A 26,781-nucleotide genomic window follows, 5' to 3' on the forward strand; every position below is an offset into this window, starting at 1 on the left:
ATATTGATAGCATCACATGAGCGCTTCTATTTAAAAACAAAAAACAAACCTGCACACCAAAAAAGTATCAACATAAACCCTGAAAAGCACAAAAGACACACAACTTCAACATATTGTTTTATATATAGCTATGATATATGTCAAGGTCAATCTGAACACTATAGAACAAGTGCTTGGACCATGTCCCGGAAGTTCCTGTGCAACAGTCTTCCACACCATTTTAGCAACCACTGATAATTCATGCACCACTAGGATCAGAAATTCACATCTTGTTCCCATTGAGAGCTAAATTTCCAAACTTACAGGGAGTGGGAAGGGCATCTAGTTTCTAGCACTAGCGGTTGGCCAAAAAACTGGTTGAGAAAAGCCAGTGGAAAGGAACAAAGTGAGGGAGAAGAAGCCCAGTGCAATTTGAATGGTGCATATTGGTAATGCTTGTTACCTTATGTCCCACCTAAACTACAAGGACTAAATCTGGTAAGCTTACTTTTGCAGCCGTGTAGAACATTCTCTTCCTGTTCTAGCAGTTCACAAGAAGTCAGGCGTGTTCTCCTCACCCCCCACCCCACACACACACAGGTTCAGGACTAAATAGAGCAAGTCTCACTTTGGCCCTCTTTAATTTGCAATCCCTGTCTAAATGAGGTAAGGATAAAGGGGCAAGAAGTGGTGTAATGCTTTAATACAGTTGCCTTTCACTTGCAGAGATCTTTCAGGTATGCAGGTAGGTATGTTCATCACCCATACTGTGCAATGGAAGTTAAGTCCAAATGCGCATTCATGTTACTAAATACTAGTGGTACGTTCTAAAACCTCCTCTTCAGGGACTTAATGCTGCTATAAAATTGAGTTCTTGGATGAATGCCAGCCTTTATCCTGGAAGCAAATATTTTAAAATATGGTTAATCTTGTCGTTCCATAAATTGAATATTTATTTTTATGTTGATTTATTGATCATACTTACTATGGCCGAGACCCTGAGTTGACACTGCTGTATTACTAACCAGACCTCATTTCTACAATACATCAGTCTGTGTATTTATGTAATACAGTTGCCGCACCTAAATGGAAGTCACAGGAAAAGAAGTAAATTACCAATTTTAGGTAAAACAAAACCCTAAACTTTATGTAAAGAAGCAGCAAGTCTTTTAAATATCAGCGGCAAGGTCAAGCCACTCTATATTAAAACCAAATCAGAGGTCTGCATAGTGATTCAGCTTTTAGTCCTATACTATTGCAAAGGAAATCAGGCTTCTAGCTTGTCACTCCCCAGCCCCTGTGGTAGCATACATGGAGTTTGTTGCCTGGTGAAAAGAAATTGTGCCACATTTATTTATATAGCATCTTTTTGTTCAAAGGGGTTTACAAATGTTGACTGAAACTGTGTACGTAGGGATTACTTCACCCATCACTGAAATGCTAGTGAAATGACAGGAGATGAAATGTGATAGTTGTCTAACAGCAGGTAACACTATTAAACAGTTTAGGATAAGAAGTAAATATTTATAGGGGGAAATTATCTAAGCAGACTGTAACTAACAAAGTAGGAAAATCACCAGGGTACTGGGGTTAACTCTGGGAAGAGTTGGTAAAAAGTACTATGTGGTCTTTGGCCACAAGTCATCAGGACTCTTAGGGCTTGTCTAGACTAGGATTAAATGGATTGACTTGGTGTGTTTTTAAAAATTTATTAGCCAACACATTTAGCTAATAGTAAAAATACAAGTGTAGACAGACCAACCTGTATTAACATATTAGCTCATTGTGATGTCACCTAAATTACCCATCAAGATTAACCTCAACCAATTAATGTGTTAACAACTTTTAAAACACTAGTGTAGACAGGGTAAATTTGTATTTTAACGTGTTCTTAAAATACCATGTTTTAACCTAGTCTAGCTAAACCTTTAGAGGATTCCCTGGTATTTACTACAGTATGTGCAAAATGTGTTTTAAGGAGGCTAGTAAATGAGGAACCCAAATAGGAAATGTTTACCTACAAGTGACTGGTTATGTGAAAACCTACTTTTCTAGACTATTCCTTCTTGCTCTGATGCTTAAAATAGAAGCTTATAGAGATCCTGCTGTGATGCCTGAGAATTCCTAATTTATAAAAGGTACACTGCATCATTTTTTCTTTTTCTTTTTAGTTTCAGAATTAAGAAAACTCTTTGAACCAAACAAGCAAAATATTTTGGAAATGAAAAGGTAAAATAGCCTTTTGTCTAACTGCTGTAAAATACAAATAATTTAGTAATATAATTATTTTGTGACTTCCTCTAGAAACTATCTCCAAATCCTTAGATAACGTTTACACATTTTCTTCCATCTTTTGCAGGAAAGAGAGGATCGCCAGACGTTTAGAAGGAATTGAAAATGATACACAGCCCATCCTCCTACAAAATTGTCCTGGATTAGTTACACACCGTTTACTAGAAGAAGATACACCAAGATATATGCGTGCAACAGACCCATATAGTCCCCACTTTGGTAAGAAATATATATATATATATATATATATATATATATCTCAAACTGATATTGCTGAAGTACTTCATGCTTGGTATGTTATCGAGCTTGCAGTAGCAGATACACAGTTCTCACACTTAATGGTTTGCTTTCAGAGAGAACGCTGTCACAGATGCTTTCAAATTGCTTTTCAGTTTTCTGTCTGGCTTTGATTTATTTTTGTACAGAATCTCTGTTCTCTCACTATTTTAGAAAGAGACATTGGTTGTATTTTTAAAATCTGTGAGTTATTATAAGAATCCTAACTTCCTTTTGAAGGTGAAATACATGCTCAGTATTCAGGAGCATTTACTTCACGTTTCTCATTCATTGTATGTGTTTTGGAGATGTCAGTGCAAGAAGTAGAGGGTTATTTTGGAGTAGTTCATGGCAGTAGCCATAAACAGTTTTGCTAGTTAATTTTGAATCGCAAAAACCTATAATAACTAAAAAGAGTAAGTCACACTATATACGTTTGAAGCCTGCTTACTGAATGGCAAGTGTGATACTCCAAAGAGATTTGAATATTTTCAGTAAAGTGTGAATTCAGGACAAGTCACTAAATCCCTCTTAATTATTCTACTTACATACTTTTTGTAGGAAGATCAAATGAAGAGGAGGAAATTTCAGATTCTTCTGTAGAAAAACAACCTAGGTCATCCAGGTATCGAGCAGAACCTACAGGAGCACATTCAGAGCCTACATATAGCGCAGGAGCTATGGATACCCAGGGACTTGAGTCTAAAGCAGAAAGAATAGCTAGGTACAAGGCAGAGAGGAGACGCCAGCTAGCAGAAAAATATGGATTGCCCTTAGAATCTGAGGGAGATTCTGAATATTTATCCAGGTATACCAGGGCAAGAAAAGATCCTGACACTGGTGAAAAAAAAGAAGTAAAAAGCAACAAGCAGAAGGATGAAAGCAAGGAGTATAGTTCCCTGTACTCCAGGTCTGAGAATAAGGAATCATGGAGCACTGCTTCTGAATCAAAGGAATACTCCTTCCATGAAAAAGACAGCATTCCAGATAGAGAGGAGCTTTCAAACTTGGAGAATAAAAGAGCACAGGATGTTAGTGCTCCTGGACAGGCTCAGAACTTGTCATCAGAAGTGGATGGTTCTGCATCCTTTTCATATTCTGAGCAAGAATCCTCCTTTAAGGAAGTGCCAGTGTCACCAAAGCAAACTTGCAGGGCATCCCTTTCTTCACCAAAGCAGCCAGTTTCACCAAGTCATTCACACAATGACCAGCTCTTGTACAGTGACACCAGACAAGGGTAAGCATGCTTTTACTATACTGGTATCCTTTGACCTTCATAAAAATCTCTCTACAATACAGACAAGACTTAAAGATGATGTACCTGAATAAGCAAATTCTCTGCTGGTGCTAACGTCTTGTGTGCCTTGAGCTGAAGATACTCATTGTCAATCTTGTAAACCTGGATTACTATGCTTACATGCAATAAGGTTTTACAAGTCCATGTGAGTGTTTGCTGAGTGCTGATTAGATTTAAGCTACAGTAACAAGAAGGTCCTTTTATGAAAATAAATCTTTTTTTAAGAGATTTCTGGAGAAATGAAGAATGGGGTGGTTACAGTACTACATTTGTTGCATTTTGAAAATGTTTATTTATTGTTTGATCTAGAAAACACTTTCAATTTAAATGTATTTACTTCATATTCAGTATCTTTTTTTAGTAAAAGTAAATTTTCTATATTATTTTCTCTCTATGAAGAGGAGTTTTTTGCCAATATTAAATAGAAGTTGCCTGTTTCCGTAGCCTGCAAATGAAAGTCTTAAACTAAAATGTATGTTGGGTAGGTTGAAAAGAATTGTCCGACAGTTGTAAAAAATTAAGGCCATGGGATTTAGGCAAATTCTGATTCTGCTGGTAGTCTCATACAGCATATAAATGTTGCTTTATGAGATCCTGCATATATTGAGTTCCAGAACACTTGAGATGTAAACTTTTCCACTCTGTCTTCCCCACATAAGTTTTCACATACTCTTATGACTCGAGAAATCTGATATTTGGTGGATAGGAGATTCAAATTAATTTCCCAGTCTTCATTTGAGAGCTGCAGCATAAGATTGCTGATGTTACTTTGAAGTCTGAGAGCCTCATATGCTTTATTGTAGCAAATGAAAGCAAAGTCTCACTAGTAATTCTCTAAATACTTCATCTTCGAACAACTTCTTCCCCTAAAAATATGCATCTTTAGTTGTTTGGCTCCCTGAAGGTTAATATAAGCGAATGTATTGCAGGCTGTACAGAAACAAGATGAAATGGAGACATCCAGTAACAGTAGTTTGACAGTGTACCATCTAAAAAATGGACAGTAAGCTGTTGTCAGTAAGATTTAGCTGTGCTAGGTAATCTTGACTACTTCAGAATAATTTACATGAACTAATATAAGTGGAATGATTCGTGAGGTTTATGTAAATTTAACCAGCAATGGGAAAAGATTATTAAAATCAAGTTAATTTGATTTAGTATATTGTATCTTCTTAATGAAGTTATTAAATTCAAATGAGAGAAGTAAAACTCCTCAGAGTCTTTAAATTCTTCCTAAATTCCTCGTTTTGTGGTATTTATGTACCTTTCAAGTAGTGTAAGGAAAGTGTCCCCTATCCCCTCCCAGTCAAAGGCTGTAGTATGAATGTCTCTTTTCGGTTTCCCTTTTCCTGCCGGTAGATGGATGCAGCCAGCTATCAATTATCCATATTCACTACACTTGTGCAATTTTGCTTATTTCCCCTTTCTGTTTCACATAGGACAGGACTGATGATAGTACAGGCAGTCCTTGACTTTGACGTTCGACTTACAATGAAAGGCAGTTACGATGTTTCTGAATTGACACCCTGATTCGATTTATGACAATTGGTTTCAACTTTATGATTCTCGGTCCCACAATGGAGTATACTGTGGTTCCGAGGTACAGCGTTTCAACTTTCGAAGCAATTTTCAGGAACCAATTGTGTCGTAAGTCTGAGGACTGCCTGTACTTCTAATATTTTAGAGCCTTGAAAACTCAATTTTTAAGATAGCTTCCTTTATGCATCTGCATACAGCTGTCTTTGGATACTCCACTTAAGCAAAAGTCTGAGAGGAAAAGTGCTCATCTAAGGGAGCTATCAGGAGAAAGTTGAGAAGACCGAGACTGTGTTATTATATATGCAAATAACTGCACTGCAGACTTTTGACCTGCTATTACATTCTACTGAGATGTTTCAGGGAGCCTGGTCCAACAGAAGGTCTCAGCCGAGCACTGCACACTTCTATGTCGAGCTTTATTCAGTTAATCTAAAGATAAATCACTCCTGACTAATCCTATTACTAATAGGAACAATTAAAGTGTGAGCCCCCAGGACTCTTCCGTCTCTGGTTTATAAATCCCTGAAGCTAAAGGAGTGGACCAAATTCTAGCCTTAAAAAAGGCACAGAAATTAGACTGTCACTCTTCAAAACCAAGAACCTGTCCACTTCAATTTGAGGTTCTTGTTCTCCCCGATAATAAAGTAACCTTAGTGCATACAGCCATGAGGAGATGCTTTTAGAATAACCCTCTCTTCCATGTTTTTTACCACTTTCCAGCTCCAGAACATGTTATTTCAGCTTTCCCACCACTGTAGGATGGTGGGAAGACCAGACTATGTTCCTGGTAGAACAACGTAAAGATCTGTTTGAGAGTAGAAAACTGGCCCTAAAAAGTAAATTATTTGTATTTACCTGAGGCTGTCTTATCTTGCCATTGTTTTGTTTCCTGTGGGTTCCCCCCTACTCTGGTCTGGCTTAATCCTTTGAGTTTAAATGGACAGCAATACAAAATTGAACAGGAACGCTAAGGCTATGTCTACACTACAGCCTATGTCCGCAAAACTTATGTCACTCGGGGGTGTGAGTATTCCACCCCCCAAACTATATAAGTTGCGCCAACATAAGCGCAGATATGTCCAGTGCTATACTGGTGGGAGAGCTTCTTCCGCCGACATAGCTTCTGCTGCTCGCGGAGGTGGGTTTTTTATCCCAACGGGAGAGTTCTGTCCCATCAGCATAGGGCATCTTTACCACATACGCTGCAGCGCAGGGTTACAGGAACAATTTGCATAGTGGGGGTGCTGAGAGCCATTGAACCAAGCTCTGAACCAAGCTCTAAACCCTGTATATGATGGAAACCATTTCAAGCCAGGGAGTGCGCAGCACCCCTAGTTCCAGCACCTATATTGCAGCAGTGCAACGGTGTATGCATAGACATGGCCTAACGCACACAATATTCAGAAAACTAATGTGAATGTCTTCCAGTTCAACATAACAGGCTTTAAAGAATTCAGAACTATTTTTAAGAAATACTTATAGTTGTTTCAGGAGGGTAAATAAGCTGTTGTCTCGTGCAGTCTGTTCTACTAATGTTGCAATGTTGTATTCTCCATCAAGTTTGAATATGCAGGTATGACTAAAAATCAGTTTGCCTGGTGTAGAGCTTTGAAAATCAGAGTTTAAAATTTCAGTGTTCTTTTAACTTCTGTGTTCAGCTGACTTAAAATTTAAAAACAAATACAGCTTGCCTAGAACAAATATGAACATTTTGTGACTTCCTGTGTTAAGAAGGTTTGATTATTAATTCTATTTCCATCACTGAGCAGGCAAAGCCCGCACAAAGATATTCTTTGATATTGGCTGCATTTAAAAAAAATAACCTGTCATCACCTGTCAAATTATCATGCAATAACCCACATTTTTAACATGGTTTACTTACGTTTGACTGCTCTTTTCAAAGGACAAGAGATTGAATACAAATGCTCCTTGCTCATGCCCATTGTGATAAATGCCAGAATATATACTAACAAGCTAAGAGGAAGTTTCGTTGTTTCAAAGCAACCAAATCTCTGCTGGGTCAACGCCCCATGGAGTGCTTTGAAAGGCTTTTTCCACCCTTTGTGTGCAACTCTCTTTGGTGATCTTAATAAGATGAAAAACAAAAATTGTTTTAACAGTAAGGGGTAGATTTTAAATGAGAGATGGGGAGAAAGTCGTAATGGTTGAGGTTTCAGACTGAACATTATAAATAGACAGATTTATTTACAGAACCTATACATGATTTCCCTGGGATCTTTTTATCTGACCCTTATAGGAAGGCAAAATAACAGAGTTTTTAATGAGTTTAAGGCTTACTCTAAATTCTTTTCAATTTAATAAAGATCCTTTTGCCAAATTCAGCTGTTAAAGCAGTGTGTAAATCCAGAGTGACTCTACTAAATCATAAAGAGCTACTCCAGATTTACACTAGTGTAACTGAGCAGAATTTGGTCCATTATGCCTTTACATTGCATTTTGTACATAAACTTCATCATTGTCTAAAAAGGTATATGATCTTCTATGGAGGTTGGACTCTTTGTGGATATTATAGATATTGAATGCATCTGTGAAAGAGTGCAGTGGTATATCAGTTGTTTCATGAAGGGCTTTTGAAGCCTTCAGTGCTTTCAGATTTCAGTAGGCGCTCATATATTGTTTCCATTTTGGAGTCTGATGCAAAAAGTATTAGGCCAAGAATGTGTTTCTTTGCTCGTTTAGAGTATTTTAACTCTTCCCACTTTATCCTAAAAGACCGCATACTCCCCACTCAGTGGGGTGGGAGTTACTGGATCTGAACTCCCTGAAACCTAGCATATTGCTCTCAGAGGAGGGGGTTTTCTAATGTTCACTGTCCTTATGCAAGAATTTCATGTAAGCTATGGTAGTACATTCTCCTAGCTTCATTAAACTTGTGTTTATTTGGGGCTAAAGATCTTTTGGTAGACTTTAGTTCTTTAGATTGCAAATAGAAGGAATAGTCCAACAGTAATCCTATGTACAATATAGTGCTTCTGTCCATGTAACTTATATAAAATGTCAAACCAGGAAGTAACATAAAATTACTTTCTATGTAGCTTCCTAATGATGATTTAGATGTGGCTGTCCAGGTTCTGAACAATTTGGGCATGGTTAGTTAAATGAATTGACAGAATGTTTAGGCTTCTGTGTGTTTTCAGAGGGGATGGATCACTTGATCATTACCTATTCGGTTCAATCCCTCTGAAGCACCTGGCATTGGCCACTGTCAGAAGACAGGATACTGGGCTAGCTAGACCTTTGGTCTGACCAGCATGGCTGTTCTTATGTATTCTTTTGTATGTAAAGGTGGTTATTTGATAAATTATCATGCAAATTTGTTAAAGTTAGAAGTGTGCAGTGTCAGTACTTCATAAACCAAGACTTTATAATTGAGAAATTTGAAAACAGTTTTAAGATTAAGACGGGGAGGGAATGAGTGTGCATGTATTGTCGTCTTACCAGAAAGTTATCTGAAATTCTGTTTTCTATAGTAGTACAGGGAAAGCAAAACCTGAATGGTTTCTTCAGAAAGATTCAGAAGGGGACACACCTTCACTTATCAGCTGGCCCTCCAGGTATCCTAGAATGTAGCTGTGTGGCTAATAATCGGATTATACATATTGTTATTGACTTCCCTCTCCTTCTCCTTTCCCATTCCCTCATTTAACATTTGTCTTTTATATCCTTTAACAGCAGTGAATCAGAAAATACTATTTCTGTTCAATAAACTGCTGCGGAAACTTGTTTCTCGAGCATCTGCTTTTTGTCACTTATAACTAATTGATGTTTTCATGAAGAACTAGACATGCCCCTAATGTTTTCTTCACAGCTATTATGATATTGGTCTTCGGTTAACTTCTTATCTTATCTCCAGCCTGTTCTTGGCCATTTTCCTCCCCCCACTTGCACTCTGCAAGCCAACAGATTTTTGTATTACAAAATGCTTTATGCCCTGAATGCAGGATTTGACTAAAAATAAGACTTTATCGTTTTATTTTTTAAGAATAGAGTGGGGGAGGAGGAGTAAAAATGAAGCCACTGGAAAGACAAAACAACCAAATTCAGAGCTACAAATAGTTGCTACTCTCCAGTTTGACAGAACATCAAAAGAGTTCACAACTGGAAAAATGCTTTCTGGGGAGGAGTCTTCATTGCATTTCAGACTGTTAGTTAAACTAATTATCTGACTCTGAAAACCTCACCAGTGACTGTTCTGAGTAATTGGTGGGTGCATAATACCCTAAAAAAGCATTTTTTTTAAGCTTTGAGAATGAGCGCTCTTATTCGTGTTTTGAAGTAAGTCACTGTGAGGTGCTTTGTTTTAAAATGGACCAGTCCTCATAAGAGAGAGAAAATATTAAGCAGATGGAAAGGGTGATGTTTCAAGTAGTTGGAGATATAATGGATTATACTAGCGCTCAAAAGCATTAGTTTATTTTTTTTTAATCTTGTTTTTATGTAAAATAAATTCTGCAAGTAGGAAAAATCTGTTGGTAGCAAGCCTTGAATTGCACTTACTTGAGGGTTGGAATATCTGTTAATTGCCACTAAATAGTTTGGTACTGTACATGAGCTTTTCCCAACCTTAGGGCAAAAAAACACCTTACTGATTACTAGTTGCATGGTGGGTGTGGGGAAATAGCTTTCGATTTTAATTTTTTATATGACATTTTAAAATGTTATTCAGCTGTCTCACTGACTTGCACTTTTTGTGGTTCTAAAAATTATGCTAGAGATGTGTTACAATTATGTGGTTATGTGTAGGACAAATGCTGCCCTCAGGTGCTTATTATGCTTAACTCCTGTTGATGTCAGTGGGAGCCAGCAGCCGGCATCCAGAGGCAGAATATGGCTTGTATTTGTGCATGTACATCGTAAAGGTTGAACAGAATTGCTAGAAAATAAACCAAAGTGGGATAAGTTTCAGTACATTCTCAGAAATTTAGCATATTGGGATGTGGTGAAACTTTTCTAAAATGTTCATACAATGTAAGTTCCTGTACAAACCCACAAAGAGTGACAACCATTCTGGGCTTCCATTTTCTACTGACATGTTTTTCATTTTTAGAGAGGCTCCTTAACATTATTTGGTTTCATTTATCAAGATAGATAAAGTTGTGTGCCACATTTGAAATGCTCCCATTTCTGAGGTTCACATGGAGATTTTGACTTGTCTATGTAACATATTCTGTAACTTTTTTTTTTTTTTTGAAGGGATATGGGGAGATACCAAGATGTTTGACTAATTTGTTTCAAAGTGAGCAAGGATCAGTATGTTGGTAGCTTAACAGTACATATAGCAAAAGGAGGTCAGAATTTCACACTAACGACACCCTTCCAAAAACTATATTTTTTAGAAAGCAACTCTTAATTCTCTATTTTGAACAATATGAAAATGTATTACGTTCAACAAAGGAGTGGAATTGTGATTAATAGGAACCTGCTCTAAATTTGATTCCTTGCTCAGTTATCTTTCTGAAAGGTCACACATGTACTAGGTGCCTGTAAAATAATTTAAAATGTCCTTAAGTCTGGTGTTAATGCCAAGATTTTAACATGGGGAGGTTGTTTCAAAGTATATCCTTAAAATACTTAGATGCTTATCTTTTTATTTTGTTTACTATATGATGTTGCTCTCTGTTCCCACAATTGATATATGTTTTCCCCAAAACTAGTTATTGCTGGTCACAGCTTTAATCCTTTTTCTTTCTTAAAGAGTAAAAGTTAGAGAGAAACTGGTGAAAGAGGAAAGTGCTCATGGAAGCCCCGAACTTGTCACAGACCCTGTATCTCAGAAAAAATCTCATCCAGTGCCAGTTGATTACATGCCTCTTCAGTCAGAAACTTCTTCCTTTCATAGGGTTGCCACCCAGACACTCAGTTCAGTCCGCCAACCGATACATGGATATATTCAGCCTGCTGGTGTTGCTCAAACTGCCAAACTGATGGCAACAGAAGATCCAGAAAATATCTCAATTAGTAGCCTCTTATTACCAGACAATGCCAGCATCATGACAAAATCCCCACCAGCCACTGCATTGGAAAAGGAAAAAAGTAACATACTTCAGAATTATGGCTCAAAGCCTGACGAATGTCCTTTGGGGACAGAACAGCTTTTGAAAAACAGAAAACCAATTTTGCCATCTGAGGTTCTCAGGCAAGGGAAGAGCAATGAAGACCATTTTAGAGCAAGTGAATTTGACAAGGCTACTGTTCCCTCCTCTCTTATAAGCAAGCTAAAGGCTAACTCATCAGAGCTTCAGAAAGAGCAAGAGTGTACTAATCACCAGGTGCCTGAACCCCATTTTAAGACTCATGAGAACACTGAAAGGAGTGAGACCGTTATGTACATACAAAGTGGATCCATATCATATTCTGCTAAGGCGAAAGGTCAAGCTCAGGAAGTGTCTACAATGAAGCATAAACTCCTGACTCGCTCAATGTCTGATTATACTGGTTCTCCTAAGCCAGAGGCTTTAAACAGTAAGGAAACTGTTACGAGAAAGGAGATGGTGTTCCAGAGTGCTGAAGCAAATGTGTCCAATGGTGAGATTGGCATGGTTGACACAAAAGTCTCTGTTGCTCAACTCCGTAATGCCTTTCTGGAAACTATCAATGCCCACAAGAAAACTGAACTGTAGGTGACCATTTCAGAAATATTTTCGTGTGACACTTGCACGCCCTTGGCAAAATGACAAACTCAACATCAGTAGTGTTCTGCATTAAACCACACAGCTTAGCTCTCACCAGTGTGTATTGGAGGCTGAATCAGCCTGAATCTGCTCTTATGCTTCTGCTTGCTACTGCAAGTTACGATGTTGGGTAGCTGGAATGTTTGCTATACTTCTGTGCATGTTACTGTAGGAGCATGCAGAGTGATCTTTAGTGGATTGTTTTGGTGGGATGCCTATATCTGTGCTTTACTTTTCTCTTCTATTCTCTTTTCTTTGCACTTTCTATCATATGATTAAAAGTGAATCTCGATTTGAGATGTCAACATCAGGTACTGATTTGTCTGCCAATACTGAACCTGAAAGAGTGTCACGAAGGCCAAGGCGCTATTTTTCTCCTGGTGAAAGTAGGAAAACTTCTGAGAGATTTAGAACTCAACCAATCACTTCAGCAGAACGAAAGGAAACAGATAGGTAGGCATGTGCGAGACTGTATGTAGTGTTCTGGTCCACGTAAATACGAATGAGTTTAAGAAGAGAATTTTCTCACAGTAATGTTAGCAAAACCATTGTACAAAGGGTTTTGTTTCACCATAAAAATAAAAATAGTCACAGTCTTCATTTTAAGATAAGAAATGTAGTTTTTCTGACACCTGACAGTTTCATTTCTTTAAAAAATAGGATTTGCTTTAGGTATCTAGTTATAGGAATAGGTAATGAATTGTTGTAAAACACTGAAATGCAGCTATGTGATTGGTTCTCAGTAATAATAGATTTGTGTGTGTGTATGCAAAGTTAGGTCTTTAAAAAAAAATAAACCAAAACTCAACATTGTGTTAGAGGAACTGGCAGAAAATCTTAAACTACGATCTTCTATGAGTTGTACTTGAAAAAATTTTCTTTACTAGATTTAAGTTTGGCTGGAATTGCTCACTTTTCTGCTTCATTAGAGGTTGTCCTAAATGAAAATTATTGAAACTTTGAAAGCATCCATGATTTTTCTCATTCGTAAGACATCCGGTACCCCATCTGACAATTTGAGTGGAAGATTTGTGTTTCTAGATTTTCTATCCAACTGACTTTTTTTTTTTTTTAATTTGCTGATTTTTACCAGGTCCACTCTGAGTCCAGAAATGCCAGCTGCTGAGGGTAAGTCTGTCTCTTCATCCCCATTTCCGCTTGGGTAATTGTGGACTTTTTTTTCTTGAAAAAGGAGTTATATCAATATAAATATGAATCACTAAAATATGCTACTGTTCCTTGAGCTGTATCTAGAAGGGTTGATTTGCCATTCAGTGTTAGGCCCAAAAAATTGCTTCTGCAACTTCCTAATGAAAATTATATTACAAAAAAGGAATTAAGCCAAACTGCTTTTTTCTGTATGTAATCAGTTGTATCTGACCAAAAGTACAGATGAGTTTATACCAGGAATAAAAATCTATTACTTCGAACCAGTGGTCTGGGACCAGTGCTTAGAAAAGCTGTACTGCTCATGGAAACACTTGTACTGGTCTAACAAAATGTTCTAGCCCAGCAAATTGCAAGATATTGGATCTTAAAGCTGCATAATTTTGAATACCATTTTGCTAATCTCTTTGCCCCATACACATACTTCAATTCTGACTGACACAAATTAAGAAGCTAGTTTCATGGCTAATCTCATGGATAGCTAAATGTAAGAGTTTGGTGTTGATAAAAATATTATAAAATATTCCCACTTTGAGTCCTGTTTGTGCCTTAGTTTCCCCTATATGCTGTCCTGTTCATAGGCGCCGACTGCGTGGGTGCTCCGGGGCTGGAGCACCCACGGGGAAAAAAATGGTGGGTGCTGAGCACCCTCTGGCAGCCCCCCATCAGCTCTTCCTAACCCCCCCCCCCACAAGAGCCTACTGCCTGCCAGTGGGCCCCGCGGATCGGTGCCACCTCCTCCCTCCCTATGCCTCCTGTCCGCCGCAAACAGCTGTTTCTCAGTGTACAGGAGGTTGCAGGGGGGGAGAAGCGAGGACATGGCGTGCTCGAGGGAGGGGTTGGGAAGAGGTGAGGTCTCTGGGGAAGGGTTTGAATGAGGGGCGGGTCTTGGGGCAGAGCCGGGGTCGAGTACCCTTTGGCACTTTGGAAAGTCGGCACCTGTGTGGGTAGAACATATCTGTTTGCTCTTGGGGGGAGGCTAAGACACGGGTTAATAGCATCTAACTGTCTGGGCCCTAGACCCCATATCAGTGGAGCAGATAATGGGAAATCCAATTGCCCGGACATTGACACTTAGCAACCAACAACCCAGAGGGATATGGACTTTCCACCTCTCCTTAAGGAGGCTGAACAGCATTTCCCCAGCTTGAGAACAAAGGAATAGAGAGGTTTGAGGTGGGGGATAAGATTTGACTGCTGGAAGGAGTTGGGGAACGTGATCAGATGTAGGGAGACAGACGGAGCTTGAACCAAGTGGTTCACTACAGCTTGGCTGTGCTCTGGGCTAACCAGAATGGACTATGCTTTAACCTTAATTTCTCTCTGCTACCTCAAGGGCTTCCTATGCTGTGTTCCAGTTAACAAATAAATCCTACTGTTTTGACCACACAGTGCAGGTGTCACTGCAAATGCTTGGCAAGGTGCATTAATCCATGAAGATTAATCCATTAATCCATGGAGATTACAGGTCTCCATCAGGGGTCTGTCTCAGTTGGACTCACTGAACGGAGCTCATGGGGTGAAGCAAGAGTGCTGAAGGCACAGAGGTCCAGTCTAAGGAGATGATAAAGCCATGTGGCTTACCCTGGAGAAAAAGTGAGATCCCTAGGGTGTCTGGCACACCAAAGGGGTTCCTCCTAGAGACTGTTCCAAAGCTGGGGCCATAGCACCAATCCTGTGGATCCATGACGGATGTCTTATTCTATTTGAAAGCTGATATTCCCTGTAGTTTTCAAGATGTGTATAGCATTGGTTTTCAGAGCTGGAGGTGGACAATGGTATCTGCTAAGCATACCAGCTGAAACTTTTTGAAGCAAGATAGTAATCAGAATGTCTTTGTCTTAAGGTCTGATTTGGAACAGGTTATACAGTAGTATTGGTATAAAGTAGGGCTGTCAAGCAATTAAAAAAATTAATCGCGATTACGTGCTCGATTAAAAAGATTAATGGAATACCATTTATTTAAATATTTTTGATGTTTTCTACATTTTCAAATATATTGCTTTCAATTACAACACAGAATATAAAGTGTATAGTGCTCACTTTATATATTTTATTACAAATATTTGCCCTGTAAAAAAACAAAACATTTTTATTTTTCTAGTCCCCTAATACAAGTACTGTAGTGCAATCTCTTGAAAGTTCAATTTACAAATGTAGAATTATGTACAAAAAAACCCCTGCATTCAAAAATAAAACGTAAAACTTTAGAGCATACACATCCACTCAGTCCTACATCAGCCAATCGCTCAGACAAATAAGTCTGTTTACAATTTGCAGGAGATGATGCTGCCTGCTTCTTGTTTACAATGTCACCTGAAAGTGAGAACAGGTGTTCCCATTGCACTGTTGTAGCCGGTGTCACAAGATATTTACGTGCCAGATGCGCTAAAGATTTATACGTCCCTTCATGCTTCAACCACTATTCCAGAGGATGTGTAAATGCTGATGATGGGTTCTGCTTGATAATGAAGCAGTGCGCACCGACGCATGTTCACTTTCATCATCTGTGTCGGATGCCACCAGCAGAAGGTTGATTTTCATTTTTGGTGGTTCGGGTTCTGTAGTTTCCACAGTGGAGTGTTGCTCTTTTAAGATTTCTGAAAGCTCTACACCTTATCCCTCTCGGATTTTGAAAGGCACTTCAGATTCTTAAACCTTGGGTCGAGTGCTGTAGCTATTTTTAGAAATCTCACATTGGTACCTTCTTTGCCTTTTGTCAAATCTGCAGTGAAAGTGTTCTTAAAACGAACAACATGTGCTGGGTCATTATCCGAGACTGCTATAACATGAAATATACGGTAGAATATGAGTAAAACAGAACAGGCGACTTACAATTCTCCCCCAACTAGTTCAGTCACAAATTTAATTAACCCATTATTTTTTTAATGAGCATCATCAGCATGGAAGCATGTCCTCTGGAATGGTGGCGGAAGCATGAAGAGGCATATGAATGTTTAGCATATCTGGCACATAAATACCTTGCAATGCCGCCTACAAAAGTGCCATGCGAATGCCTATTCTCACTTTCAGGTGACATTGTAAATAAGAAGCAGGCAGCAATATCTCCCATAAATGTAAACAAACTTGTTTGTCTTAGCGATTGGCTGAACGAGAGGTAGGACTGAGTGGACTTGTAGGCTCTAAAGTTTCACATTGTTTTTTGTTTTTGAGTGCAGTTATGTAACAAAAAAGTCTATATTTGTAAGTTATGCTTTCATGATAAAGAGACTGCGCTACAATACTTGTATGAGGTGCATTGAAAAATATTTTTTATCGTTTTTACAATGCACATATTTGTAATCAAAAAGAATATAAAGTGAGCACTGTACATTTTGTATTCCATGTTGTAATAGAAATCAATATATTTGAAAAGTAGAAAAACATTCAAAAATATTTAATAAATTTCAATTGGTATTCTATTGTTTAACAGTGTGATTAATCATGATTAATTTTTTTGAGTTAATCACGTGAGTTAACTGTAATGTGATTAATCGACTGCCCTAGTATAAAGCATTTGTTTCTAGGCCACAGTGAGGTGAGATATTGAGCCTTAAAATGGTTACTGGTCCTTCTGACTAGCAGTGTTCTCCTGGTACATGACTAGGGCTTAATACAAAATCTAAACATGGGCCAGTATAATTTTGATTTTATTTTATATGCTTATTAGAATGACATATCAAATTAATGCTAGTATGTAAAGTAACCGTCCAGAAGAAAAATCATTTTCCGTTCTTAAATCATGTTATAATATGCTGCACCTAGGAATGATTCTGATTTTTAAAAGTCAGTTTTACACTACTTCATGCATATGCATGATCACATTACTTTTGTTGAGCTAAACAGACCCTAACTTGCCCTGACATTTTACTGTTGGTCATTCTCTTGGTGATTCTGATGCTATTAAATATGCTTGTTCTTGAAGTTAAAAGGATTTCTGGACTTGGTCTCTGAAACACTTACTTACATTTAGAGTGTAACATTTCAAATTCCTGCTATATCGTGTTGTTTGATTTCTGTAGATGAAGAAAAACTGGATGAACGAGCCAAGCTGAGTGTTGCTGCAAAGAGGCTGCTTTTCAGGGTAAATGTCATGTTTACTCAACAGAAATATTTTTGCACAAGGGTAACATCAAAAACCGTAATGCTACCTTACCATGTTTAATCTGTAGTTGCATTAGCATCCATATCCCAATACAGGTCACATAAATTTGCCCTGTTCTCCCCTATATGCGTGCTAGACATATTGTTTACATAGTTTTCAGGACACTATATGTCACCTGGAGATAGGTAGACATATATGTATATATAGAGAGCTGTATTTTTATCTCTTGGTACTGGTTGTCATAGTACATCTTACTGCCAATTCAGACAAGTCCATCCAAAAAATTTGACACCTGGCATCAAGGAAAGCCAAACAAACATTTGCTACACTAATTTATCTTCCTCTGGGTTATTGATACTGACCTGTATCTGATCCTAGGAAATGGAAAAATCATTTGAAGAAAAAAATATTCCTAAACCACGGTCAAGAAATTCAGCAATAGAGAGAAGATTGCGGCGTATGCAGGACAGGTCACGCACCCAACCAGTTACTACCGAAGAGGTGGTCATTGCGGCTACGTAAGTTCCACAAATGCATTAGCCTTGGCATTCGTCCAGAGATTAAATTTCATACCTGTGGTGTTTACAGCTTGGTAGTCAGAAAAAAGGTTGTTTGGAACCAACTTCCTTCAGAAACGTATGGGGAGAGGCTACGTAAAGATTGTTTTGGGGGGCAGGGGGCACAGAGCAGCGTAAAACGCATGAACTATAATCCGGCAAAAGGCTGAGAAGTAATATATTTGAGGAGAGAAATTAATTACAGCATTGGTTTGTAAGCCAAGTGAAACAGATTTCTGCCTTGAGGCGGTCTGCACAATATGTTATGGAACATATTTATATTGGAGAAAATCGGCAAACTCAATAAATCTCACATGAAAACAAATTTTTTACCCTCTCTGTTCACGCATCCTGTAACCCCTCTGAAAAATACAAGAGCAAGCCAGTTGTCAGAAGAGAATACATGCACATAGCTAATTACTAGAATTTGAAAACTGGTTTATCTTGTGAGAAACCAGCAAACTCTAGACAGAGAAACTATTTGTCTTAAGGTTTTAGTTCCTGGCATTATTTTGCAAAAGTTCACATTAGATAACTTGTAGTTGTTAAACATTGCTGTTTGATTTTGTCTTTTCTGTTAACACTTCATACAATGCTTTTCTTAATGCTTTTTTCTTCTCTCTCCTTGTGAATTTTCCTTCCCTTGGCAATTCTTTTTAAAGTGAACCTACCCCTGCTTCACGTACTGTGAATACCCACACTGTAGTGACAAGAATACCTAGCCCCACTGTAGTTAAGAGCACTGTACAACCTACCAGGTACTGGGGTGGGGAAGGGGGAACCTGCATGTTACATGGAGCACAAGGGTCCTGGATAGCAGATGCATCTTACAATCCTTGAATGCCTTATCAATGTGTCAAACAAGTCAATGATATTTATTTTAAGAATGTTTTAAAGATACATGTAACTTCATTTAGTTTTCTGCATGGTAAAATGTTAAATCTTTTTGCTTGTTAAGCATTTGACTTAGGACCTTTCTAACCACTATAGTTAACTATATGTTCTAGAGCATACATGTTTCCTATATGGAAGACATGAACTTGCATGCTGAAACCCTAGCAAAACCCCTCCTTGCTTTTTAGTTTTTTTTAAAAGTGCATTGTGTCTCTAAAATGAAAATACCAAAGCTAGTGGTGGTTGATTTCACAAGTAGTACATCCCTATTTGTCTTTCTCAATATATATTTTTAGCTTGCAGAATTAATGGAAGGATAAGAAATTGCACCACCTATAGGTGTAAGCATAAATTCCAGTTTGTTATAATTGCATTTAGTTCACAGAATGAGTTTTTGTTGTTACAGATATATACAGCAAACTGTATTTACAGAATACATTATAGAAAAATAATCAAATATCAAAGCACTTTAGAACTTGGATCTGTAACTAAGTTTAAGTGAAATGAGGTATACAGAGATGAGAACAATTATGCCTATATGAACAAACATAAACCTATATGCTGTCAATTTTGATCAAATTGCCATTAAAGTACTGCAATGGACTTCAAAATTACTATACGTAATTCCACTCAAAATTACCAAAGCAGAATTCTAGAGATATATACTAGCTCAAATTCTGAGTGTGCAGAAATTGAAGTATTTTCTAGTTCTATCAAGGTAACCTATAATCTTCAGTTAAATAAGTATACTTCTTGAAGTGAAAACTGCAGTTCTTCTGTTGCCTTTAAACAAGATGTTTTACCCCAGCCAAATAAATCTAGAAAGAAATTAACTCGTAATTTTTTAAGTCTGCAGCTGTTGAATCAAAATGCGTGATGCCAATGTTTTACACACTGTGTAACCACTTAAGCTGCTGTTTTATATTGGCTGTTATACTTTGTATGCAGTTCTCTTGGCTTCATATCAAGTTAAAATATTAAACCATAAACTCCTACAAAGAGGTTTTTTAATTAATTTTTCGTTCCACTGTTTCAGTTTACAGGCATCAGCACACCAAAAGACTTTAGATAAAGAAGAAATAAGAGAAGCAGTCGAGCAAGATCAGTCTGGAGAGCCAGACTCCTCCACCCTAAGCTTAGCAGAAAAGATGGCCTTATTTAACAAATTGGCTCAACCAGTATCGAAGACCATCTCTACACGGAGCAGAGGGGACATTAGACACAGGAGAATGAATGCTCGTTACCAAACACAGCCTGTCACGCTTGGAGAAGTTGAGCAGGTACTTCCAACTTTAACTTTTCGCCATAAAACAGGCTAAATTCAATTTCATTGTGAGCTCCCTTAATAGTTGTGCATGGAGGTCAGCTGTGTACTGACAACAGAGGTTATGGCATGTACTGCTGCTTACAGGAAAAAGCTTGTCAGGAAGCAGGCTCCTGGCACAAGGGAACATCATCCTGTAAACTCTTAATCTAGTTGTATTTTTTTAACTAGTAATTTAAGAACAGCAGCTCTTTCTGGTCTGAAAATTCATACATTGTTGTACCTTTCATAGTGCGTACAAGAAAAGATGTTCTGTTAGACTAAGCCCATCGTGTCAGAACAATTTTCCAGGCTGAAGTGAAGCAAACGCTGAAGCACAATGTGCCTAAAATATTTTGAGAGCTATTTGGAGCCCTTGTTTATGCACATTTCTTTATTAATGTTTTGTACGCTCCTTTGCAGCCAGTGTGTGTTTCTCTTACTTGTCGGGACGCTATTCTTGGTTGTTTCTGCATTTTTTCTCTATTTGGAGATGTTGATAAGATCTTCGAAGGCAGAGTTTTCATCAACTCTGATCACCCCTCCAATGGCAAATTAAACTGTGTACTGGGGTGATTTGTGCAGTGGAGTTTGTCTGCTGTGCAATGGACATTTTCTGCTTTGGACCTTATCCTAGCCACTGAATTGCAGAGGTTTTGCTGCAGAGGTTTGAGTACAGAATGGCCACACTGCAGTCCTGACTAGCATGAAAGGCAGCAGAAATGTCACCTGCTTAGTATTACCACATTGAGAATGAAATCACTTGAGTAGCTCAGACCTTATGGGTGCAAGGGACATTTCTACGTATTGTACATCAATTTGAGTTTAAATAAGCTGCTTGTTCTTGATTCTTGGACAGCATGGTGAGTGTTAAGAAGTCTACACCCTTTCCTCAAAGATCACGCCCCATTTTCTCATTTCACAAATGGCCATGTTCACTAATTTATCCACACTTTCCCTAACAGCAAAAACTTGAGCAATTTTAAAACAGGATGTCAGACTTCCCTGCTGCATGCTTCAATTCCACTTCCATTCACTCTCTATACCCAACCATGTGGACACAGAGCCCAACACCTTTGCTGACAGAGATGGTGTGGGAATCTGAGGCCTGGTCTACACTGGGGAGGATCAATCTAAGTTACACAACTTCAGCTACATGAATAACGTAGCTGAAGTCAATGTACTTAGATCTACTTACCGTGATGTCTTCACTGTGGTCAGCTGATTCTCCCCCATTGATACCACCTGCGCCTCTTGCTCTGGTGGAGTCCTGGAGTCGACAGGAGAGCACTCGGTGATCGATTTATTGCATCTAGACTAGAGGCGATAAATTGACCCCCGCTGGATCGATCGCTGCCCGTTGATCCAGCGGGTAATGTAGACTAGCCCCGAGGAATGGAAATGGGACTGGAGCATGTGGGAGGGAAGTCTGTGATGGCCGTGTATTATAATCTGCAAAACTTTGTGCTTGCTGAACTTGATCTTAAAACATGGAAACACTTTAGGCACTGGAGCTGTGATCTTTGGCCTCGTCTTTATCCCAGCTAAGGAGGACGAACACATTTACCTGTAATGAACACACTATAGTGCAAATATCTTTTGAACAGATGAGCCAGTAGTGAACTGCGTAGATGGGGGGACTAGGATTTAGTTGTACTGGGGCAAAACACATAACAGAGAAGATTGTACAAATAAGCACTGCATGTGCATTACTAACAAAAGAGCTAAAATAAAATCTGCTGCATAAGAGAACGTAATTACAAAGTAGTAAAGATCTACTCATTAAAGCTTAAATCCTCTTCTTGTTGTTGTTCTCCTCAACCTCTGTATCTGGTGACTCACTGCATAATCTGGCTTTTGAGAACCTGTGGACCTCTTCCTTTCTCTGGGAGTCTCTGAGCAAGTTCAGTGACATCAGCCTTGCTTTCCATTTTGGTTTAATCTAACATCACTTCACTCAGGGTTCCACTTCTTCTGTGGCGTTATAGAATTTGCATAAACATTTTACATTTTTAAAGGCAGTTTCTTCCTTCTATGTGGAGCCAGGAACTCCCTATGCATACTTAATAGGTCTAGTGCCATACCTGAAATGACTAGTGTCCCTCAATTTGTATAGAAGTGACCTGTATCAATTCCTGTGCAGCTTTATTCTCTTCTGGGCAGACAAAATTAAACCCTTTTATTTCAGTTTCACATGGACTGTTTAGTCTCTTAAACAATAGTATAACAAACTAGATAGAAAAGATCAAGAACATGCCGTGTTATAAAGGCCAAGTCATGTAACAGTTTTCAGAACAAATTAAGTATTTGCGAGGGGGGTGGGGATTCAACCTTTATATCACCGAAGATGCAAACACGCAGATTTGTAGCACAGGGGACTAGCAAAAGACAAACTTTGATGTTCCAAACATTTTCCAATAATGGTCTCATGTCAGTGTCTTGTGGTTACTTGCATGGAGAAAGACATGTACTTTTTCCTCAGTTGAGGGGAAGACAAACAGCTTGCTACTGAAGATGCTAGCATTTTGATCATCTATGGAGTTGTTTCTTATTTACGTGCTATTCTGTATTATGTCCCCAAGCCAAATTGTAAGGACATGATTCATGCCTTCATTATCTGTTCCCCCTATATATTTAGATAGCACCATACACTTGCACAGGCAGTCGTTCCTTGCATTGAAGAGCTTATAAGATGCTTATAACCTTGTACTTGTGAATTACTATTAGAGCTCTGTTGAAGGTCACACTTTTTTCAGTAATGGTTTTATTATGTATAGGTACAAAATGAAAGTGGAAAAATTACTCCTTTGTCACCTACTGTTGTAACATCAGTGTCAACTATGGTGTCTGTGATTTCTCCAATGTATGCTGGGGATCTGCATGCGAAGTCAACTTTTGATGAAAGTGTAAGTGCTACCAGTAAACCAGATTTGAGATTCCATTCTTCAGTAGAGAATGCCGATACTCCAGTAAAAGGCATACTGAAATCAGAACATTGGCAGCCTTCAGTGGAAGCAATGGAAAGCAAACAAGCATTGAGGGAGCATGAAGAGGGAGAGACAAACAGATTCTTAGCATATGAAGATAATGACCTCAAAAAGTACAGCTCTTCTGAAGAAGTAACCACACATCCTGTTCTTAGTAAAACAGAGGACTACCACAAAGATACAAAATACACTTTCCCAAGAAAGAGCAGTATGGAATTGTTTACCCAACAAGCACTTTTACAGCCTGTGGAACAGAAGGAATTTGTTTCTGATACTATCCTGCAGGGTAAACAGGAAGTCAAAGAAGGACAGTTCTTGGAGAAAAAGATGGAGTTGGAGAGTATCTTGAAAAGCAAGACCTTGCTGAGAGGTACAGTAAATAGTTGCTTTCATTGTGGATGTCTGACATGACCTGGAGCTTTTTCTAGCCTCGTAGTGTGATTGTTTACCAAAATAGAAAATTAGTTGTGTATCTTTAAGCCTTTTTTAAAAAGTGATGAACAAATCTTGTAGAGTTTGAGGTTTTTGCAACCATCTGAGTTTCTTTAGTTTCCCAGACTTAGTTTGCATTCCTCCCCCCCCCTTTTTTCTTTTTAAAAAAACTTTTAAAACTCATTGTTCTTCAAAGGTGAAGGAAAATGTTGCTTTTAACTGTCTTAATTTAAATGAAACAAGCACAGAAACAGTTTCCTTACCTTGTCCAAACTTTTTTTTAAACTTTCCCTTTTTGTATACAATGTACAATATGGAAATATAACTTATTTTCCTTACATTTTCACTTGTCCCTCTCCTCTTGTCTCTTCAAGGTGATACGTAAAACCAGTCGTATTTGAAGTAGTAGAACTTTTAATCCAATGATGTTTGTGTGGATTCAGTATTAGATAAAATAAGTTCGCCTGTCCGTACTTAAATGGCTTCTTGGCACATGATCAGTGCAATCCAGGACACTCTAGTAATTACACAAACTCTGCCTATATTATTGAGTTTGAATTGTAGAAGATTCTTAGATTAAATTGGTTTGCTTCTGTTTTATTAATGGGGAAAATTTGGCCCCTGCATTGTTAATGTGTTGTCTTCACTCTGAAGTTGTTCTTTAACTTCAGAATAAATGAAACTCATCTCAGAAGACAAAAATGCCAGAAGGGCCTCTTTACTATTCCCATCCAGCACGCATTCAGCATAGTTAATTTCCCAGACAGTATTGGGAAGAGAGAGCACTAGAGTAGCAGCAATTGTCCCTATTCCATTGTACCTCAGAGCTATAGCGTGCCTGTCAAGTTTTCAAAAAGAAAAGGAAGGTAATCCATATCATCCATTCTTCAGTATTGGGTTTTCCCATTGTACATGTTTATAAAGAGATTTTTTTTCTAAGCTGTTTTGTTGATACATTCTTTTGTAAAACCCCTCTTTTTCTTACAGATGTCCTGATATGCACTTTCACTCCATATCCACTTACCTGCAATTCATTTTCTCTCTCCTTTCCTCTCCCCCTGCCTCTCTACCATTGCCTCTTCCAGTTACACTTCTCCCTCCACTTCCTTGATTTTCTCTCTTCCTTTCCCATCTTTGGTCCCTTCTCTCTCCTCCCGTTGTTTCTCTTGAGATGGGAGCTGGAGCGTGAGTTCTGCCTTCTTCAAATGAAGGGGACCTTACGACCCTTTTTAATCAGTGCAAGGTTGAGATTTTATAGTGAGCACACTACCCCTGGGGTAATAGTTATTTTTGAATTCTTAATTCTAGTCAAATAATTTAGCTAGGACGTTCTTGTCAGTTAAGGTAGTGTATGATCTGAATGTTAAATAGCAAATCGGCTGGTTCCTGGTTAATAATATAAGAAATGTTTGGTTACAGCAGTAAGTGCTAATTCTGCACTTCTCAATACACAGACCATGTTGAGCCTACTTCTGAACTTGGCGCGACGGCAACACAGAGAGTAACGGTGGTATCCTATGGACAGCAGGAGGCTTTTGAACAACTAGAGGGAAAATTCTATACGAATCCCTGTGAGTTGTTTGCTGCTGGAGACAACAAAACAGAAACAACTGAGGACACCCTGGACACATCCAGCAAAACACTGTCCATTAAAGAAAGGTAATTTTGATCTCTCCATATACTCCTTTATAAGATCATGGTGTACACAGGATCATTTGTTTGGGATTGTTTTTAAAAAGCTACATGTGTGCTAATGCTCAGATTCTTTACTTGTCAAACAACTAAAAGTGAAAACATGTAGCTCATCTGTCTGACACTAGACTTGTAAAAAAAAGTAATTAAGGAAGCAAGTAACTCTAAATGGATATTTTAGGTACCTTTTGTGCTAGTGTATTTAATAAATTTTCTCAGGTTTTACTTTTACTTGCAACACAAGTACAGTAGAAAATTATGACTATTTTGTACTGTACAGTAATCATGTGCTTTTTGATCTGGAGCAATCTGTTTTAATAAGCAGGCTATTGATAATTTAGCAGTAGAATCTGTGTATAAAGTGTTGGTCTTTGCTTTAGAAATGTGTACGTGGCTTCAGTTCATTTTAATTTAGGAAACTGCTGTATGGGATAACATTTAAGCATCTGTGTGGAAATAGGTGTTTACAAGCTCGTTTTCAAAACCCAATGACATGTTGAAATAAAATATAAGGACTATCCTATGTCTGTAGAGCACCTAGCATGATGGTGTCCTTGACTACTATTTGCAATGGTCATAAAAATAATAATAAGATGTTAATTTAACTAAAACAGAATAAACAGTTCGAGACTGAGTTCAGTCCTCAACTGGCATAAATGGATAGCGTTTTAATTGGGTCAGTGAGGGTATGCCAGTTCACAACAGCTGGAAGACCTGACTCTATTCTCTATTTATCTCTAGTGACAGTACATTGAGAAACAAAAAAAGCCAGTGAGGTTATCAAAACATTGTGTTCCCAGAAATGTTTCCATGCTGAATTCATTTGGACCCTCAAGTTTGGACACCCAAGTCAAGGTTTTCAAAAACAGGAACCTAAAGTTTGGTTCCTAAATGCATTTTCAGGCACCTAAATACATGGCATAGTTTTCTACTTCATTTACTTCAGTGGGAATGATTCATCTCTCAATGCAGTTATTCTCAGACTTTTTCCTTCCTTCCCTGCGTAGTTGGAAGGCAAGTTTGGTGTGGGGGGTAACTGTAATTATCTCATTTTAAAAACCAGCAAGTCGCCACATTTTATGGTTCAAATTAGACAATACAAGTTTAAACTGCAGAACTTGCTGTAACATGATCAGGGATCAGGAGCCCTCTGTTTTCTTCATTTTTAACAGCATATCCTTCATGTAAAGGATCTGTAAAGCCAAAGTTACTTAGTGGATGCTGAGGGAAGGGAGCCAGGGGGAAGCCAAGTCCTGGCACTTGGATAAGAACAACTGATGGCATATTTTTAATATCCCATAAAATCCATACTTTCTGAAAGCTACAAACTTCACGTTAATGTACTTTTGGTGAGCTAGGGTAGAAATCTGGGATTTTCCCATATTTTCCCCTCCTTTTTACTTATCACTGTCCACTAGTGTCTGCAGAGATCCCCCTATGCAGTTCCCCTTCCAGTAGAATAGAGCCTATGCCCTCCAGTGACAGTCAGCACTTCTTCATACTTCAGCCAGAGGTGGTTGCTCATGAGTAAATATAGTAGTTGCGAAAGCTTCTGCTGGTTTGAGAGAG

At 38.3% G+C, this 26,781-nt stretch overlaps 1 protein-coding gene and 1 long non-coding RNA gene across 7 annotated transcripts in view; one reads left to right on the forward strand and one right to left on the reverse strand.

Annotated features, from left to right (window-relative positions):
- Positions 1 to 26,781, forward strand: part of SVIL (supervillin) — a 149,739-nt gene that overhangs the window by 69,737 nt on the left and 53,221 nt on the right. For 2 of the 6 annotated variants that reach the window (XM_084618439.1, XM_084618438.1), the window contains exons 4-15: positions 2,151 to 2,208; positions 2,339 to 2,490; positions 3,109 to 3,784; positions 8,875 to 8,958; positions 11,100 to 12,020; positions 12,358 to 12,528; positions 13,169 to 13,203; positions 17,265 to 17,326; positions 17,726 to 17,865; positions 19,835 to 20,078; positions 22,879 to 23,458; positions 24,975 to 25,179. In XM_084618439.1, coding sequence (XP_084474565.1) covers positions 2,151 to 2,208; positions 2,339 to 2,490; positions 3,109 to 3,784; positions 8,875 to 8,958; positions 11,100 to 12,020; positions 12,358 to 12,528; positions 13,169 to 13,203; positions 17,265 to 17,326; positions 17,726 to 17,865; positions 19,835 to 20,078; positions 22,879 to 23,458; positions 24,975 to 25,179 — 3,328 coding nt within the window. The remainder of the gene's footprint in view (positions 1 to 2,150; positions 2,209 to 2,338; positions 2,491 to 3,108; positions 3,785 to 8,874; positions 8,959 to 11,099; positions 12,021 to 12,357; positions 12,529 to 13,168; positions 13,204 to 17,264; positions 17,327 to 17,725; positions 17,866 to 19,834; positions 20,079 to 22,878; positions 23,459 to 24,974; positions 25,180 to 26,781) is intronic. The other 4 variants (XM_084618440.1, XM_084618442.1, XM_084618441.1 and 1 more) reach the window with 4 other exon arrangements.
- On the reverse strand, positions 787 to 7,319 carry LOC311515420. Its single transcript, XR_014710131.1, has 3 exons — positions 7,266 to 7,319; positions 965 to 1,061; positions 787 to 876 (listed from the first exon to the last, which is right to left on the reverse strand). It is a non-coding gene; the product is annotated as an uncharacterized lncRNA (long non-coding RNA).

This window comes from Lepidochelys olivacea (genome assembly GCF_965140295.1).
Source record: "Lepidochelys olivacea isolate rLepOli2 genome assembly, chromosome: 2".
Lineage (NCBI taxonomy): Eukaryota > Metazoa > Chordata > Testudines > Cheloniidae > Lepidochelys > Lepidochelys olivacea.